Genomic DNA, 19,557 nt, shown 5'->3' with positions numbered 1-19,557 from the left:
AAATTCCAGTTCTCCTTACCACAAAACTTTGGGAACTCACCAGTTTCTGTTATGATATTATCAAACAATGATATAAAGGGTAGTATTCCATCAAGTGTGGCCAAAATGAAGGATACCCTTAATGAGATTATAATATCGAATACGGGACTAACGGGTCCATTACCCCAAGAAATAGGGTACTTAGACAAAGTGACAGTGTTTGATGTGAGCTTCAACAGATTGGAGGGAGAACTACCTGGAACCATGCAAGGAATGAAGAGCTTGGAACAGTTAGTTTTAAAGCATAACAATTTCTCAGGTGTGGTTCCTACCAGCATTTGTATGTTGCCTAAGTTGAAGCACTTCGATTGTTCAAATAATTACTTCCATGGTCCATTCCCAAAATGTCCCTTCATTAAACGAAAGCACAATCCGGGAAAATTCATGGGTTTCTAGCTGATTCAATACGGATTGTTAATGTTTATACAAAACAAGTAAATTTTGTTATTGATGTTTATTTTTCTTTATTGCCACAGTTGAAACTGCTGTTGATACATATAGTCACATAGATAATATAGGTTGTATTTTTAAAAGGTAAAAAAACTTAAAATATAAGCAAGTTTAATTTTCTAAAATATTAAAAATTTGTTTTAGCGTTGGCAATCACACAACAACAACAATATAAAAGGAAATAATGTGATGAACTAATAATGTTTCGTAGATTTCATGAAAGAGTTATATTGTTGTTTTACTGCCTATATTTGTCAAAACAAAAGATTGCCTCTTGTTTTTTTTTTAACCGAAAATAGGAAATTCGAATCGCGACCTCTTAGGTGAATATGAAGAGACTATACAATTTGAGTTATAATTCATTGCCGATCGTCTAATTTTTCAAATGGGTGGAACTAGCCTAAAATTTGAAAAGGGACTAAAATTTAATTTTCTAATATAAAGAGATTAAAATAAAAATTTTAAAGGGGCCTAATTGTTCGATAGGTGTATATGAACTGCTTTAGATAACTGATAAGTGTTCACTACAAAAAAACGTTGAGTAGTGTTGGAATTATTGTTGAAAAAATAAATAAAATCTGACTATATAATGTTTACCGTCAGATTTTATGTCAGTATTTATCCGACGAAGTTCATATTACTGTCGGATTTTTGCATTCGGAGGTAATTTAATATGGTTATTAAGAAAATGGAATTGGTTGAATGTTATCGTCGAACATTTTTCGACAGTAACGTTGGTACCATATCATACGTCTCCGCACCATTTTACCGGCGGATTAATCCGACGATAATGCCGACAGATTTAAAAAAAATTGACTGGGCTGTTACCATCGGTATATTCCGACAATAGCTTTTTTTTTTACCTTTTTAATAATCTTTTTTCGTCCATCTATAATGTACCCTGATAATTAATAATTGAAACATTACTTTAAACCTGATGTGAAATATCAAATATACAAATTAAAAATAGAAAATGATAATAACTAAAATATCTGAAAAAATGCTAATTATATTACATTCTTTTCAAAGTTCGGTAAAGAAATACATATGATAGAACTATATTTACATTAACTCTATTCAGATTCATCATCTTCTTCCTCTTGTTCACCATCCTCCTCTTCCGAGGCAGTTTCCTGGTCATTGAACTCGTCTTTCTGTTTTTTGTCGCTATCGACCTTGTCTTCTTCTTAAAGATCGTCGTCCTCTGGTGGTAGCGCGTCGTCATCTATTCCAAGGTCAATGATGTCATCATCCATAACATCCAACCTAAGAGTGATCGGCTCACTGGTATCAATCACCATTTTCGAAGGAGTTGAGTTATTAATCTGGTAATGTTCTTGACCTTCTGTCCCATGATTAGACTCAATGCGGCCTCTTGTAGTCTTAACCACAACCACCCAACTCGACTTGCATGAACCCGGATAAGGCAAATAGTATTCATGTCGTGCATTTTGAGGTAGAATAAAATGATCGTAATGCCTATATTTCCTGATTCCATTAACTTTAGTGATATCATAGTCCTTGTGTTTTCGTGTTCCTTATCACAACCTTCAGTGACATCATCATACTCATCATTCTAACATATGCAAACCACTCTGAATGAACGCACCCCTCGAACAAAGGTTTTGTAGCATATTCTAACAGATGATAAAATCTTTTTGCTTTCGGGTTAGGCTCTTATTCTGCCTCTTCCAACTCTGTAATACCTATTGCATTAAACATCATCTCGTTGTATCTCTCTTGGTTACCCTCCTAAGTCATTTCTTTCATGTTTAGTTCTCTCACCGTCCGAGCTCTTGTTGATCGACCATCAAACCTATTCAAATTTGAGGCAAACCGATTAATTCTCTCCTTGTCCACTTTTCTATGCTCCATCCACATCCAATACCATCCTTGAAGCAGTTAAGGTAGAGGTGAAGCGTTATGTCCGCAGGTGCTAACCACTTAGTCAGCCGACACTTATGACACGGACACCTAGATACCCCTTTAGACTTAAATAATAAGTTATTTATGATTTATTATATTTATTTAAGATTATATATTCATATATTTTTATATATAAAAATCAGACAATTTCTTATTTATAATTTAAAACTTTAGTAATTGAAATTCTTTCTTTTCTTATACGTATCCTCTTATGACAATTCTTAAAGACCTTCTACTGAGAACCTGTAATGACGATATTCTCACCCCCTACAGATTTCTCTTCTCAAGACGGACAAAGATTTTAAGGAGTTTCTTCTGCTCATCTGATTATTTTGTGTGTGTGTGTGTGTGTGTGAGGATTGTAATTGATTTTGGTTATATATGTATGTTGGTTTTAAAAAAAGACAGCGATATGGTTTCGAGTTAAAGGCCCCTATCTTATTATTAAATATGTGAGAGTCATCTTAATATTTCTCGCTATCAGAGTAGCGAGCCCAAAACGTGACATTTTGATAATAAAGGTGTTACATTATGGTATCAGAACAGTCTTTCTTGTAGAGCCTGAGGAATGAACTGAATATACTTCAATTGCATGCTCTGATCGTTTGTCATATAGTAGGTATTGTTCGGATGACAAGAGTTAGAGATTTATGCACATGACTGTCTACTTATTAATACTGTTAGTCTATCACTGCATCAAGCCTGCCTTGTAACTTCTGCTTTGCAATCACAATTCTATCCTAATATCTTTATGCCATATGAAAATCCAAATATTTGAAACTGTATATGTATATATATGAGCTGAGACATTTTGCTTTTTCCATAAGGCATTGTAAAAGTAAAGTGTTAAAACTGTGTAATATTTTGTGCATTCCATTAATTTTTTAGGACAAAAATTTTTATAAGTGGAGTAGAATGTAAAACCCCAAAATTTTGGAAATTAAATAATAAGTTATTTATGATTTATTATATTTATCTGAGATTATATATTCATAGATTTTTATATATAAAAATCGGTCAATTTCTTATTTATAATTTAAAGCTTTAGTAATTAAAATCCTTTCTTTTCTTATATGTATCCTCTTATGACAATTCTTAAAAACCTTCTATTGAGAACTTGCGAGGACAATGTTCTCACCCCCTACAGATTTTTCTTTTTAGGACGGACAATGACTTTAAGGAGTTCCTTCTGTGCATTTGATTGTTGTATATTATTGTATATATATTATAGTTTTCCCTTGCCTTTATTATTATATCCTTGTAAGAGGGATAAGAATCATAATGGTATGTATGTTTATAATATTTGTAAGTTATTTGTATACGAAGTCTGATATGTTTATATATACATATATATGAGGTTGTGATTGATTTTGGTTATATATACATGTTTGATTAAAATAAAAAATATTTTCGGTTTTTTTAAAAAAATAGCGATATAGTTTCGAGTGAAAGACTCTTATCTTATTATTATATATGTAAAAATTGTCGTAATATTTTTTGCTATCAGAATGGCACAACAAAAAACGTGACATTCTTATCAAAAGGTTTAAATGTTAAACTGAATGAATTTTCCGAAGTTGGAATGTCATTTTTGCATTATTAGAAAGCAATTGTCATTTAACCAAATAAATAGAGATCGAGATGAAACTTACTCAAATAAAATCCATCCAATTTTCCCACTTCGAAAAAAGTATATATTTCAGTTTAATATTGTTTTATTTTGTTTATAGAAATAATTATTTTATTTATTTAAGAAAAATTTCTAGAATGAGTTAAACATTTTTAACTAAAAGAATTAGGTGGTTTGAAACTTTGAATGGATATTACAATGTTAAATAATTAAGGTTTAGTTTGGTAAAATTTTTTGAAGATATGCTTGGCATTTGATAAATTAAAAATTCCAATTACTTGTGTTTGCGACTTTTAAAAGTTATAGGTGCTTTTAAAAACAGATAGGGAGCTTTTTAAAGTTGGCTTGTGGTTATCAAAATAAAAAAATTTAATATAACCTTATATAATAATAAATATTCAAAATTAACCTCATTAATTATTAACACCAAATTTTATTTATTTTTCTGCACATATTTTCCGCCATTATATTGCGAGTGGAATCCTTATATATTTTTAATTTCTAACCCTAATCTTTACAAATTCTAACACAATTTTCGTATATTTTTTATTTTTCACTCTAATCTTTACAAATTCCAACACAAATACATCTCTATCACATATTAGATATAAATTTCTATCTATTTATATTATTTTGTGTGCATTGTTTTTGTATTTTTCTAGTAGATCTGTTATGTTTTTTTTTTTTTGTTCTTTGCAACATGAGGTGGGAGACGTGACTTATGAGAATCCATCATAAAATTTTCGTACACTAACTAAATAAATATTAGTCAAAATTATAATAGCAACATATATATACATATGTAAATATAAATATATAATCATAAAAATGGTTTACTTGGGTCTTGGAATGTGTGTCACATTTTTTGTGATTTTTAAAAGTGAACCAATATATATGTAAGTGGATAATAAATGTACTAATATTGGATTACATATAATTTTTATCATTGGCTAATAATAACTCTATTTATTATTTGTGATCTTTAAAAATTGTTTTATCAAATACAACTGTAGTACTTGTGCTTAATAAAAGTCATTTTTAATTTAATTTTACCAAATACAAGTACTATAATTTTTAAAAAATTATCTTTTAAAAGACAACTCTTATAAATTACTTTCAAAAAGTAAAAGTTTTATCAAGCCATAAATATGATTAGATTTCATAAGATGAAATCTCCACAAACCACCACATGAATTTCATTTGTCAATATTATGCAAACTAAAAGTTACTGTAACTTTTGTAGACATAAATCTCACCCATACTTGCCAAATTGCTACCTATTACCTTACTACTATCAACTTATATATGATAAATTTATCCACACCTGATCTTAAGCAATATATGTACAAAGTAAAAATGTCATTTTCATCAAAATATTCTGAAGTTATCCACAGTGAATATCAAATTCCACAAAAGTTCCTAGTGAGTGTTTTCTGTTTTTCTCCTTTTTCTTGTGCTTTGATTTTTCTTTGGACCTGCGCTTCTTAGAGTGCTCCTTGTCTGAGTTGCCAGAGTGAGACTTTATTTGCTTTTTCGGCCTTTCATCGTGAAGCTCCTCCTTAGAAGATTCATTCGACTTCCCTGATGACAGCCTCTCAGGATCATAAATAAGACGGTGCTCCCTTGCATCCCGTGTAGGACAAACTTCCCCATCTGGATGAGGCAGAAAGTAAGGCCCAGTCTCATCCATTCTGGGACTGATGCCACCTCTGCCTCGCTTTGTCCTGTCCCAAAATAATGTTTCTTAAGCAAAATTGAAGACAAGTGTCAAGTTTAACTGACACATCAGAACACAAGAGAAAGTAATAATACCTCGTGTGAAGAAACTCTTCCAGCTCTTCATCCCTTTGACCTTCTGGTTCCAGATTATACTCTGGTTCTTGACAAACGCCATGTCTACTTGTGCTTCTTGACAGGTTACGATTACTAATATCACCGTAGGATTCGTCAACACTTCCTTTATCTCTTGATCTACCATTATCCCATTTATCCAGCTCATATGCTCTTTTACTTGAGCATGAAGCAGAGGCATTTGAGCTATTATCGAAACCAGCATGTCTTCCTGGGCTTCTAGATGAGTCATGGTCCCTGTGGCTTTGGTAACCACTGCTTTTATCTTTCCTTGTGCCTTTAGCCTGTTTATCAAGTTCCAATTCTTTCTGTCACACTCGCCACATCTCATTCACTTCTACAGCTCGATTTGCTGATATTAAACAAAAAAAATTTCATAAACAAATGACATAAATTATCTACACAACACAGACATCAATGGTGCTCATGTAACACTGCACAGACAAGAGGAGGATGGCCATATTACTATCTAGACACTCAATAAATGAAGTTTCAACATGGTTAAATGCATAAAATAACAAAGCTGTATTGATACAACGTGATGGGGTTGGCATACTGCATAATGTTCTATAACTAAGCAATATCCATAGATAATAAGGAACATAGTAGTCAATATCATATCTCAAGGTATGACACCGAGGTTAGAGGTAGAGGGATGCAGGATGATCAGGATTTTGACAAAGGCATATAATATATATAGAGAGAGCAAAGATCAAATAACACCGGTGTTAGTTTAAGCAAATTTAAACTGATTATTTCTATCTAAAAAAGTTATTTTTTCTTGATCTAATTCTTGACCTAAATCACCTATCGTGATTTGTGAAGATCGTTTGTACCAAGTTTTGTGAATATACATCAAGACTATATTCTAACAATCCATATTCATGTGTGTTTTAAATTTTATATTATCATCGATTTTTATCAATAAAAAGTATTTCCTATATCAAATGATTTTGAATTGACATGAAATTTCATATACGTGATCTATAATATATAGGCTTCTAATCCGACCATAGCTTTTATAAAAAAGTAGTCCAATAAAAGTTATTTAAATGTGTAACATTAAGTTAAACTTAGACCTATGTCATTTGATCTTTATATATATGGTTTGATTAAGGAAGTAATAAGGAAAATTTTAATTGAAAATCAAGTTTTTTACATTTTCAATATATCGAATGCATTAAAAACATCAACAGTTAATATTGTTCTCCTAAGTTCAGCTCCATTTTTTTCTGTTGCACTTGCCAGTCACCTGATCTCACTTTCACAGCTTGTATTGTTTGTAGAAAACAACAAAAAAAAATTCATATTCAATAGATATAAACTATTAACACAAAAAAGGCACTGATTCTAGGAACATAGAGGGGGATGGCCATTTGACTATATCAAACACTCAACAAATGAAGTTTCAACTTCCAACATGTTTAAAGTAATCACTCATGTCGCTTCTTTAAATGCATAATAACTAACCGTATTGATACAACAACAGTTTAGCCTTGCCACACTAAACCCATAATGGTCTATAATTAAGCCTCATTGATACATAATGGGGGAAAAGAAAATCAAACACCTCAATCAATAGATAGATAAACTTTCTACTATAATCAGGAAAAAGTCACACTGTTGAGAATCTAGAACATAAATAACCAAGTTCTATCTAAAATTTGTGACTAAGAACCAACCTTGTTGCACACCACGTACAGTAGCAGTGAGGAAACGTGAATTTGGCCGACTCCTTACATTAGGCTTATGAAGATAAGCCAGAACACCTTCCTGTTCAGACTGCCGCCGCAATTCAGCTGCTTCCCTCATAAGCATAGCAGCTAATCTGTTTTCAGTCTCCAAATCCATTTGTGCAGCTGGTCATATGAATCATAAACAAAAGAGAGGAAACCATTGGTGAGACTATAATTGAATGAATAAAAATGAAGCCGAATAACTATGAATCAACTTGGGGGTACAGTTTTTTATTGCAGATGCCCACGAACCAAAATCCCGCCATATATAGAATATGGCGTTGCAGGAAATGGCGGATTACCTAAAAAAATACTTGTAGATGCAAACAAAAAAATGCATGAAAAATTGCACATATACTAAGCAATTTTCTAATCATAAGGCATGCAATTAATTCAGCAAATTCAGTAGAAAATTCAACAAATAAACATAACATCAAGTCAGAACCCACCAAAGTACGTGTATATCAGTGGTCGCCATAACGTTATGGTGTGGCAGATTTCTTCCTTGCCTCCATGCAGTGGTCGCCGCGATGAGTTTTTCGCGGAGGGCGAAATGGCGGCCGCAATTGCGGTGGCGCCATGGCGGACCTCAATAGAAATAGCGGAAATTGCGGGTTTTTTTTTGGAATTTTGAAAAGATTGAGGGTTATTTTGATAATTTAGGAAACCCTAAGATGCTACACCTCACCTTTCTCAGGCTCCTTTCTTCAGAAAACTGCCTCTTCCTCTCTGACGGTTCAAAAACTCTCTTCTATCTCTCCCTCTCTTCTATGGGCTGCGCTGCTGCCAGAAGAACCACCGGAGGCGTGCCAGGCAGCACCGTCCGGCACCAGTTACTCCTTCTCCGTCTTCCTTCTCTGCCGTTCTCTCTGCGTTCTGTCAAAGCCCCTGCTCACCACCGCTGCAAGTCGTCACTGACTCGCTGTTCTCCGCCGCCTCCACTCGACGCCGCCGATCGTCGCCGTCGCTGCTCGCCGCCGCTGCAAGCCACGGATTTCCTCTCTCTCTAGTTCATAACTTAGTGCATGTTTGGGCGCCGTTATTTTGTTAAAAAAAATCTTTTTTCAATGAAAAATGATCTTTTTTTATTTTTTAACGTGTTTGGCAAACTTCTAGTAGTAAAAATAAAAGCACTAATAAAAAATCTTTTTTGAGAAGCTGTAATTTACATCTTTTTTTAAAAGATCTTTTTTCTTTAAAAAAAAGATGTTTTTCACAAAAAAGTACTTTTATATTATTATACCAAAACATAATTGATAGATAAAAAGATTTTTTTACATGAGATATCCAAACATAAAATTACTTTTGTTTTTTAATAAGATCTTTTAAAAAAAGATAACTCAAAAAAATTTTTTTCTTAAAAGCTCACCCAAACAAGCCCTTAGGATTTGTTCCAAACTTCTGGTGTTCTTACTTCTTATCCCTTTTTTTCCTTTCTGTTTCCCGACTTTCCCCTTATATTTATCCACGTCATCATTTGTCTTTTTATTTTTTTAAAATTATTATATCATTATATATATTAAAACACTCTCGTAAATAATTATAAAAGAATAAATATATCATTTTTCAATTATTTTTGTTAAAAAATTAAATCATCCTTATTAAAATTAAATATTTTTAAACTAATAATCACAAAAGTATAATTTTCAAGGTTAAAGAATCGAAACAAAACTCTAATTCGTATGAAAAGACAACCCTAATTATTCATCTTGAAAAACCAAATCTCAATTCTTCATTCTTCTTCGCTATGGTGAAAGTACGTTTGCTGTTTTATTCTTCAATCAAACATTTTTTTCAATTCATTAACAGAAGAATAAATTGAGTGGTGTTGTGGTGTTTCTCATGAAAAGGACAAATTTATTGGAGAAATATTAGTTTCTAAATTTTGGTTTGATGTTTAAAATGATCTCCATAATTTTGTTGGCTTCCAGTAGAACTCTAAATTTATAATTGTGGTTCTGTTTTGTTCCTGTGATTATCTCTATTACCGAAATACTGATCTAGCGCAATTGCATGATGGACACTACTTAAAGGACGGCGCATTGGTTTCGCGCCTGAACCCTTTGGAAACCACGTAGTGTAAGGATTTTCTTAATGTTTTGCAACTTATGATCGTCGAAGTGAAAAGAAAGAGAGTTTTAACCCACAAAAAACTAAAACGACGTGGTTTCTAAAGGGTTTGGACACAAAACCAATGCACTGTCATTTAAGTAGTGTCCACCATGTCATGCAATTGCGTCAAATCAGCATTTCGGTGACAGAGATAATTGCAGAAAAAAGCCAGAGCCACGATTGTAAATTTGGAAATTCTAATTGGGGTCAACAAAATTGTGGGAGTCATTCTTAGTATCGGACTAAATTTCAGAGGTCAAATTAAAATTTAACTCGAGAAATAGTGCGGTTTATGGTATTCAAAACTTATCAGGATTTGACCATGCAATTAGAGAGTTTTAGAGAATTGGGATACACAGATGTACATGAGCAGGATAAAACCGAATTCGTCTTGATTCGGATTCAATCTTAAATAATGACTGGGTCTATTTTTGAAATCATTATGATATGGTTGTTTATTCAAATTAAGCAAAACTACTGATATGTATATGTAAGTATAGAAAAATCACAAATAGAATCAATGGGAGTACATATGGGAGTACAATATTGGAGCTGAGAGGATTAAAAATTTGTAATAGTAGCCTAACTCAACCTGCACAAACCCAAGAGCAAAAGCAGGGGTGGAGCTAGATAAAATATTAGAAGGGGGCCAAAAATATTTACATACTAAAATAACACTAAAATAAAATTTTAAGGAGAGCTAAATTGAAATTTACATATAATTTACATGTAAAAAATTAAAATTAGGGGGTCGTTGCCCCTCTTTCTCTCCATGTAGCTCCTCCCTTGAGCAGAAGAAAGAATGAGAAATAGAAAGGGAATCACAGGAAGGCCACAGAGCAAAAGAAAGAATAAGAAACAGAAAGGGAATCACAGGAAGAGAATTCAAAGAGAGATTCAGAAAGGAAGGCTCACAATTCACACACGACCCTCTTGTCAATGTCACGCCCGCTTAATAGCCACCAATTCTGTTAGTTGCGTTTGTTGGTCATTCTTGTTACGATACACATTGTGCTCTGCGTGCGTTGCTCCCTTTGCGTGCAGCATGTTACTATGGGTCGAGCCCGTCGGGCCGATCCGCTAAACCCGCTAAAAAAGGCGGGTTGGGCTAGGATTTGGAGCCCGCCAAAGAATTTTTAAACACTTTTTTTTTCATTTTTTGTTTTTATTCTTCTTTTAGTTATTAACTTTATTTATTTTATTTTATAATTCCGTACATATGCTCAAATTATGTGACTTATTTTTTAAAATAAAAATGATTCTATTGACAAATATTATTTTGAATAATTTTATTAAAGTTAAAAATTTTTAAAAAAATAATAAAAAAATTATATTATAATTTGACTATTTTTTATTTGTATTTGATTTTTTAATTATTTTTTTGTTCATTTTAATAAATTTTATTTTTCAAAAAAAAAAAGAGTCAAGCGGGATAGCATTTTGAACCCATTTTAGTTGGTGGGGCGGGCTTGTCTGCCCCGTTTATGGGGCGGGTTTAGGCGGGGCGGGTTAGGGCGGAGCGGCCCACTTTGCCACCCCTATTATCATTACCCCCACCTTTAAAAGGGACCTTGCCCTCAAGGTCAAAGGAAGGAAATTGCTACTTCATCTACTCATATAGTTTTCAAGTGGCTTCTTCTGCTGCCAATGAGTTCCACTGAATTAAAACCTCCTCCTTCCATCTGTTGTCATTTTTGATCATGCGGTGACCTAACCCTTGCTGAGGCTCTAGTATCACAAGATTGCCATCCGTGAGCCAAGGAGAAGGAAAAGTAGCCGCAACAGGATGTCCTACACACTTCTTGAGAAGAGAGATGTGAAATACCAGATGAATTCGGGTGTGGATCGGGAGATCTAACTTATAAGCCACCTTCTCCACACGTGCTAGCACCTTGAAGGGTCCAAAATACTTCATAGACAATTTCTGATTCGCCCGTAGAGCAAAGGACTGTTCGATAGGGTTGCAATTTAACAAATACGAAATCCCCAATATGAAACTCCAAGTCCCTTCGTTTCAGATCAGCTTTGGTTTTCATTCTATTTCGAGCCCGCTCCAGGTTCAATTTGAGCTCTGCCAGAACACTTTCTCTTTGTTGCAGCTGATCCTGTAGGGTTTGAAGGTCATTAGAATAGGGAGTGTATCGAAGAATAGCAGGAGGATCACCACCAAAAAGAGCCTTATAAGGGGACATGCCGATTGAGGAGTGCCAAGACGTATTGTAACTGAATGTAGCCCAAGAAAGCAGAGAAAGCCAGTCTTGTGGGTTATGTTGGGTAAAGCACCGGAGATACAATTCCAAGCAATGATTTAACATCTTAGATTGGCCATTAGTCTCTGGGGGAAGGCTGTATTACGGGCCAGTGTGATTCCTTGTCTAGCACAAAACTGCTCCCAAAATCTATCAGTGAAGACTTTATCACGGTCAGACACAATTGAGCTTTTTGAGGACCATGTAAACTCACAATCCGATCAATGAAAACATCATCCACTTTTGTTGCAGTGTAATTCGTCGGCAGAAGTACGAAAGGAGCAAATTTAGATAAACGATCCACCACCACTATTATCACCGAATATCCTTGTACTTTAGGAAGTTCCGTGACAAAATTCATAGTGATATCTTGCCAAAATGCAGAGGGAATTGGCAGCAGAATCAGTAACCCCGCTGAAACCTGCGTCAGGTACTTGGCCTGTTGACACACTTAGCACCTAGCCATATAATCTTTAACAGCCGCACGCATAGGCCTCCAAAAAAATTGGGTCGATGCCCTCGCTAGAGTCTTCTAAAATCCCGCATGACCGCCCACCTTGGAATCATGGAATTCAGCTAAAATGGTTGGGATGAGGGATGAATTCTTTGGCACCACTAGCCTGCCATCCCAATACCACAGTTCATCCTGCTGCTGCAATCTGTCAGATTCCAACCCAGCCGCCGAGAACTCAGAAGCTAGTGTAAATGATCGAAGAGAAGACTTAAGCTGTAATACAAAAGAGGATTCCATGATGGACAATGTCATAAAGGCGTGAGACATCCCATCTGCCCCATGATTGTCTTTGCCATTTTTGTATTCAATGGTGAAGTCATACCCAAGCAACTTCGGAAGCCAACCTTGTTGCTCCAGAGTTTGAATCACTTGGTCCTGCATTTCTCTCAAGCTTTGATGATCCGTTCGGATGACAAAACAATGACCCAATAAATAATGCCAGAATTTTGAAACTGCTGTGAGTATCGCCTGCATTTCTCTTACATAAGTGGACTATTTCTGCATAGTTAATGAAATTTTCTTCGAGAAGTACGCAATCAGATGTTTATCTTGACTCAAAATAGCTTCAAAACCGGAACCTGACGTGTCTGTTTCAGGACAAATGGTTTAGAGAAATATGGTAGCCAAAACAGGAGCATTCATCAGAGCATTCTTCAATGTATTAAAAGCCTCCTCTGCTGAATTAGACCAGCAAAAGCTTTCCTTCTGTAATAGGTCAGTGAGGGGAGATGCCATCATAGAAAAATTCTTGATAAATTTACGATAATAGCTTGCAAGGCCTAAAAAACCCCATAGTTGACGCACTGATGTAGGAATAGGCCAATTCTTAATATCTGAGACCTTAGCATCATCCACCAGGACCCCTTTGCCGGAGACTATATGACCAAGATAATCGATACTCCGCTGGCCGAAAGAGCACTTAGACAACTTTGCAACCAAATAATTGTATCTTAGAACCGATAGGACCCTGCATAAGTGTGTCAGATATGAAGGCCAATCAGAACTATAAACCAAGATATCGTTAAAAAGCACCAGCACGAATTTGCGTAACATATCAGCAAACACCGAGTTCATAAGGGATAGAAATGTGGCCGGTGCATTTGTCAGCCCAAATTACATTACTAGCCATTCATAGAGACCGTGGTGAATCCTAAATGCAATCTTGTAGCAATCTTCAAGGGCGACCCAAATTTGATGATACCCTGCTTTGAGATCTAGTTTAGAGAAAAATCGAGCGCCAAACAATTCATCCAATAATTCATCTTCATATAGTTAGTGCAAAAGCACCAAGATCTGTCCTTCTTTTTTACCAAAATCACCGGTGATGAGAAAGGACTAGTACTCGGGTGAATGATTCCTTCATTTAACATTTTCGTCACTAGCTTCTCTATTTCTGTCTTCTGGCTATGAGCATACCTATACGGTCAAACCTTCATAGGAGTAGTACTAGAAATTAGAGAAATATGATGATCATGTGCTCGCTTCGATGGAAGCCCTTTGGGAGGGCGAAAAACCTCAAGAAAACCATGCAGTGATTCTGCGAGATCAGGCGCTAACTCAAGAGGAAAGACCAATGGGGAAGGATCTTCCTCCACTGGAAGTTGCCTAACCTGCAATGCAAACAAAGCAATTATACCATCTACTACTTGAAGCCGTTTAAACTGATGTAATGAAGTTGGCTCATGAATTTACTTTTGCTCCCCTTTCAAGGTAACCAAGTGATCACCAGCCAAGAACATGATAAACTTCTCCCTATAATTGGCCAAGTGAGTATCCAAGGCTTCTAACCAACTATCGCCAAGCACCAACTCCTCCAAGATAATAGGTAAAAGATAGGTTGAAATGCACAGGCAGTGATCTTGGACAACAATCGGAACCTCTTTAATTTCTCCTTCACAACGCAGTAACTCACCATTTCCCACATCTACCATAAACGGAGGGGCTTGGTGAATCACAAGTTTCAGTGCTGCCGCCAAACGCGGATGGATAAAATTATCTAAACTACCTCCGTCCATCAAAATACGAATAGGGTGATTCTTAATAAAATCCGAGAAACGAATGGAACGCCTTGAGGGACCCCTGACAACGCATTATATGACAAATGTGGTGTCTCAAGGGCTTCTACCCCTAATTCTTGGTCCTTACCAGGCACTGGAATAGGCTCACTACCATCATTTGGCTCAACTGGAATGTCCTTTAATGTTTGAATTATAAAATATTGTTTTGAGGTACAATGGTAAGAAGATAAAAATTTCTCATCACAAGTAAAACACAACCCATTCGCTCGACGAAATTAAATTTCTGTAGGCAAAATTTTTTGAAGCTGAGGATGCTTAGCAAGGGTAGGTAATAATGGGGTGGATGCAGAGGCTGGCGGTGGAAGGGTCGCCAATGGTTTATATCGGTGGCCGTTAAGCCAACCGGAATGAAAGGTTGTTGTGGTGGCCGATTGTGAGGCGGCATCGGGAGGAAACAGGCCTTAAACAATTTTGCTAAATTGACCGCCTGTAACAGTGAAGGTGGGGAGCGAGATTTCACATTTCAGCGGAGCTCCGAGTGCAAGCCACCCATAAAACAATCCAGGAGTAAGGCATCGTCCATGCCATAAGTTCGAGCGGCCAAATTATTGAAAGCATCAAAGTAATTAGAAACAGAGTTAACATGTTTGAGCTTCAGCAAATCCTCCCGAGGATTATCGAACTGTGAGGGACCGAATTAAAGCTGAATAGCTGTGGAAAGCGAAAACTAATCTGTCACCTGGTCCGTCTTCTCTAGGAGCTGAAACCATGCTAGTATCTTACCCTCTATGTTCACCGCCACCAAGTTAATCTTTTGATGTTCAAGCATATCATAAATCTTGAAAAAACGATCCTCACGATAAATTCATTGCATAACGTCATCCCCATTGGCGAAACGCGGGAAATCAACTTTCATTTGGCGTGGTGGAGCGAAGCCCGACCCCCCAGGAGTCACGTCGGCGGGCCGCTGCTTTTGTTCAAGACATTGGGCCAATTGAACCTGAATGTTAGCTAGTGCGCTATTGATAGTAGATATTTATTCATGGTGACTCTCCCCCTTGCTCAGTGAGTCTAGTAATGGTCGATTGCATCGTTTGTAGCTGCGTGTTGTCTGTCATGGCAGCTCAACGAAAGCACCAAAATGATAGGCTGCTTACTCAAATTAAACAAAACTACTGGTATGTATATATAAATATAGAAAACTCATAAATGGAATTAATGGGAGTACAATATTAGGGTTGAGGGGATTGGGAGTTTGTAATAATAGCCTGACTCAACCTGTACAAAGCCACAAAGCAGAAAAAAGAATGAGAAACAGAAAGAGAATCACAGAAAGAGAATTTAGAGAGAGATTCAAAAAAGAAGGCTAACAATTCACACACGTCCCTCCTGCCAAGGTCACGCCCGCTTAATAGGCACCAATTCTGTTAGTTGCGTTTGTTGGTTATTCTTGTTACGATCCTCATTGTGCTCTACGTGCGTTGCTCTCTTTGTGTGCAGCATGTTACTACCCTTGCTATTACGTTATCCAGTTTTAAACTCGGTAAAATCATATTACTTTCAGATCATACTAAAATTAAGTTTAAATCAGTAAACTTCGAATTTTGATAAATTTTATGTCAAGAAATTATGATATACTTAATTTATATAAAAGAAAAAAATATACTTATTACCGAAAAATTATATCCATATTTAAATTTAAATTTGTCCAAGTCACTAAAAAAATTTTTAATTTGTTCAAAAATTTTAATTTTATATTTTTTGTATCTATTTTTTAATTTAACTAAGTGTGATTAAAAATAAAATAATAAGTTTACAATTAATATAATATAATATTAAAATTATTTTAAAATATATATACATTTTTAGTCTTTTTAAGATGTACATAAAATTGAATAAAGCTAAGTTTGCTTTAATTTAAATTTGACTCTAAATAATAATTAGATCTATTTTTAAGATCTCTGTCCAATTTTAAATTTATAAAAATTACACCAAATTAAATTTTAAAATGTTCAAATATAAACTCTGTCTTCATATCAAATCAGACCATACATATCCCTCATACACAGCCACACTAACAACGTGTTACGCAAAGGAATACCGTGATGAACAAATAAAAATAATAAAAATGATATATTTATTTTTTATAATTATTTATAAAAATATTTTAATATATAATAATATAATAATTTTTAAAAAATAAGCAAAAAAATAAATGTTAATAAAAATAAATGTAATCCATGTGATAATTTTTTATTAGTTTATTTTTATCGATATCTAAATTATATTTTGAACCTTTCTATTTTTTTTGAAGGTTTAATTACTCTATTAGTTTCTATAGTTTAGTAAAATTTTTAATTAGGTCCTTATATATTTTTTCTAATTAAGTCCTTACACTAAATTTTTTTTAATTAAGTCTTTCTTAGTAGTAATTGACTTAATTTTATAGAGACCCACTAAAATGAGAATTGGTATAGGGACCTAATAAAAGGAAAAAAAAAGTGTAGAGACCCAATTAAAAAAAATTGGTGCAAGGACTCAATTAAAAGGAATAAAAAGTATAGTGACCTAATTAAAAATTTCGCGAAACTATAAAAACCAACAGAATAATTAAACATTTTTTAACTTATATAAGTTTAGTTCATTATTTCGATAAAGAATTTGACCGTTCTATCACATTTAGACTATTAAATAATTTCAATAATAAAATATATATTTAATTTTTTTATTAAATAATTTTTATTTAATTTTATTTATAAATTAATTTTTTATTTATTAGTTAATTTTAAATTTTATTTTTTATTTTATAATTATTATTTTATTATTCATTATATATATTTATTAACAATTAAAAATAATAATAAAACATATCTTCCATTAATAGTAATCTCTATAAATATTTTAGTAATGTGAATCGACAAAATTTTTTTCTCTTTATCCCTTATATCCGTAAAAATTAAAAAAATGGTGGTTGTTGACTTATTGTTACGGTTGCGAACAGTGGTAGTTATGAGGATTTGGCTGACTCAGCTGCTGTGGCGGCTGACAATGGAGGAAAGGATGATGGTGGTGCGAAGGCGAGTCCGGTTGAGAAGCCAAAGATTGATGAATGAGAATGATAGGAACGGTGGTGTTGCGAAGTTGGAGACTGTGAAATCATTGGATTGGAGACGTGTCATGGCAGAAGATCCGAATTGTGAGTGAAATTATTGTTTGATCTCTCTTCATCCGTTTCTCCGGATGTTGAATTTAAAATGATAAAATGATAGAACTGTTAATTGACAAAATGATGGATCAAAAAAAAAGAAAAGTCATAAAAATAATTATTCTCTTTTTTCTGTTAATTACGAAAATGCTGATATATTTTTGCTTCAGTATTAATCTTTGATTCGGGTTTATAATATGACTAGTTGAATGTGTGAAAGTTCTGTTTAAACAGAACACATCAACGTGCATACTTGTGAGATTCTGAGAGACTTTGATGTGTGTTTTTTGTGTTTTTAACATTGTTAGTATCAGTACCGCAAGGCTGAGTTAAGTGACAATTATATTTGTCTTATTCTAAGGTGTACCGTGTTCAAATTTCAGTTGAGGCTGTTGTTTAAGAATCTATAATATTCATAATAGTGTGTGTGAGTGTGTTATGTGAATGTGTGAAACATAGATGTAATGTCTAGAATTGAGAGTTGTCCAATCCGCTGTATGCTATTAGCTTTATTTATTTTTTATTAATCAATCATATTATTTTTTTGGTTTAGAGAAAAAAAATATTTTTTTACTACTTAATAGAATTTATAAATAATAGAATCCATTGTTTTACCAATAATTATAAAATAAAAAATTTTATTCACTGACTAATTAATTTTTGGATTAAAATAATTGATTGTTTCTTGACGTAAAATAAAAAAGGATTTTTTCGCGAACTAATGATTACTACAATGTTAAAATTTATTGGATTTTTATAGATTGCGATTTTTGCAACTGCTAAAATACAATAAACAAAAATTGGTAATTAAGGAAATGGATAAAACAAGGAATAAAAATATTAACAAATTAATAATTAAAAAGATTGATAAACAATTATAATTATAGAATTAGATAATTAAAAAATAAATTAATGGTATATTATGCACCAATTATTAATTTTAGTATTAAAAAGGGTAAAATTAAAATTATGATATCTAAATCAAAATAAAATAAAAAAATTAAATTTAATAATTATTAACAAATTAAAGGGTAAAGTATTAGACGTAATTCTGTTTTGGTCCTTAAAGTTTAAAGTGTCCTATTTGAATTCAAAAAAGTTTCATTTAACTTCAATGCAGTCCTACAATGAGTTCAAAGTTAAATAATTAACGAAATGTCCTACATGACAGTAGTACAAGAATAAAGTCGATAATCTGGAGAATAAGTACAAGCTCCAGAGGCACAAAATCAACCGTAGATACATCAATATATTTATTTATCATTTTCTTTAGTTCTTTAGAAAATATTTCGTTTAAATTGTAAAAAGAATAATAAATAAATGTATCGATGCATCCACAGTTGATTTTGTGCCTCTAAAACTTGTACTTGTTCTCTAAATTATCGATCTTGTTCTTGTACTGTTGTACATTCCATTAATTATTTAACTTTGACCTCACGGTAGAACTACATTAAAGCTAAATAGAATTTTTTTAGATTCAAGTAGAACATTTTAAACCTTAAAGAATAAAACAAAATTACGTCCAAACATAAAAAATCAATTTAATAATTTACTCCAAATTAAAAAACATATTTTATTATTAGAATTGTATAATAGTCCAAACGTTGGACCATTAACTCCCTTATCCATTATGTCTACTTCAAGACTCTGACTCTAAGGCTCCTACCCCATTCTCTTAAGCTATGTTTAGTTTTTAAAATAGGATAAAATAACACATAAATAATAGAGGTATAAAAATTAATATTATTATATTCTGTTTAGTTTTATAATGAATATAAGATAAATAAATAATAAAAAAATTATTTTATTTTATTTGTTATTCAAAAT

General features: G+C 33.4%; 2 protein-coding genes and 1 pseudogene across 2 annotated transcripts in view; 1 reads left to right on the top strand and 2 right to left on the bottom strand.

Annotated features, from left to right (window-relative positions):
• The window catches only part of LOC107488511 (leucine-rich repeat extensin-like protein 6), a 3,059-nt gene extending 2,624 nt beyond the window's left edge, over positions 1-435 (top strand). The window contains exon 2 of the mRNA XM_016109267.3: positions 1-435. This exon is cut by the window's left edge and continues 548 nt beyond it. Within this exon, the coding sequence (XP_015964753.2) occupies positions 1-435 (435 nt within the window).
• Positions 436-5,233: 4,798 nt separating this feature from the next.
• On the bottom strand, positions 5,234-8,649 carry LOC107488547 (uncharacterized; annotated as a pseudogene).
• Positions 8,650-13,113: 4,464 nt separating this feature from the next.
• On the bottom strand, positions 13,114-14,438 carry LOC107488512 (uncharacterized). Its single transcript, XM_016109268.1, has 4 exons — positions 14,223-14,438; positions 13,938-14,117; positions 13,630-13,721; positions 13,114-13,510 (listed from the first exon to the last, which is right to left on the bottom strand). Exons 1-4 carry the CDS (start codon positions 14,436-14,438, stop codon positions 13,114-13,116), a joined length of 885 nt encoding a protein of 294 aa, XP_015964754.1.
• Between the last annotated feature and the right edge of the window lie 5,119 nt (positions 14,439-19,557).

Source organism: Arachis duranensis, chromosome 5 (assembly GCF_000817695.3).
Source record: "Arachis duranensis cultivar V14167 chromosome 5, aradu.V14167.gnm2.J7QH, whole genome shotgun sequence".
Taxonomy (NCBI): Eukaryota; Viridiplantae; Streptophyta; class Magnoliopsida; order Fabales; family Fabaceae; genus Arachis; species Arachis duranensis.
The sequence above is the reverse complement of the archived record's forward strand: the minus strand, read 5'-3'. Positions and strand labels throughout refer to the sequence as shown.

What these genes read in the sequence shown, in the direction of transcription:
- LOC107488512 (XM_016109268.1), bottom strand. Translation starts at nt 14,438, where the DNA reads ATGGTAGATGTGGGAAATGGTGAGTTACTGCGTTGTGAAGGAGAAATT. An exon ending in CTAGTACTACTCCTATGAAG is followed by an intron (nt 13,722 to 13,937) that starts GTTTGACCGTAT and finishes TCTCTAAACTAG; the next exon opens with ATCTCAAAGCAGGGTATCAT. An exon ending in ACGGTCTCTATGAATGGCTA is followed by an intron (nt 13,511 to 13,629) that starts GTAATGTAATTT and finishes CTTGGTTTATAG; the next exon opens with TTCTGATTGGCCTTCATATC.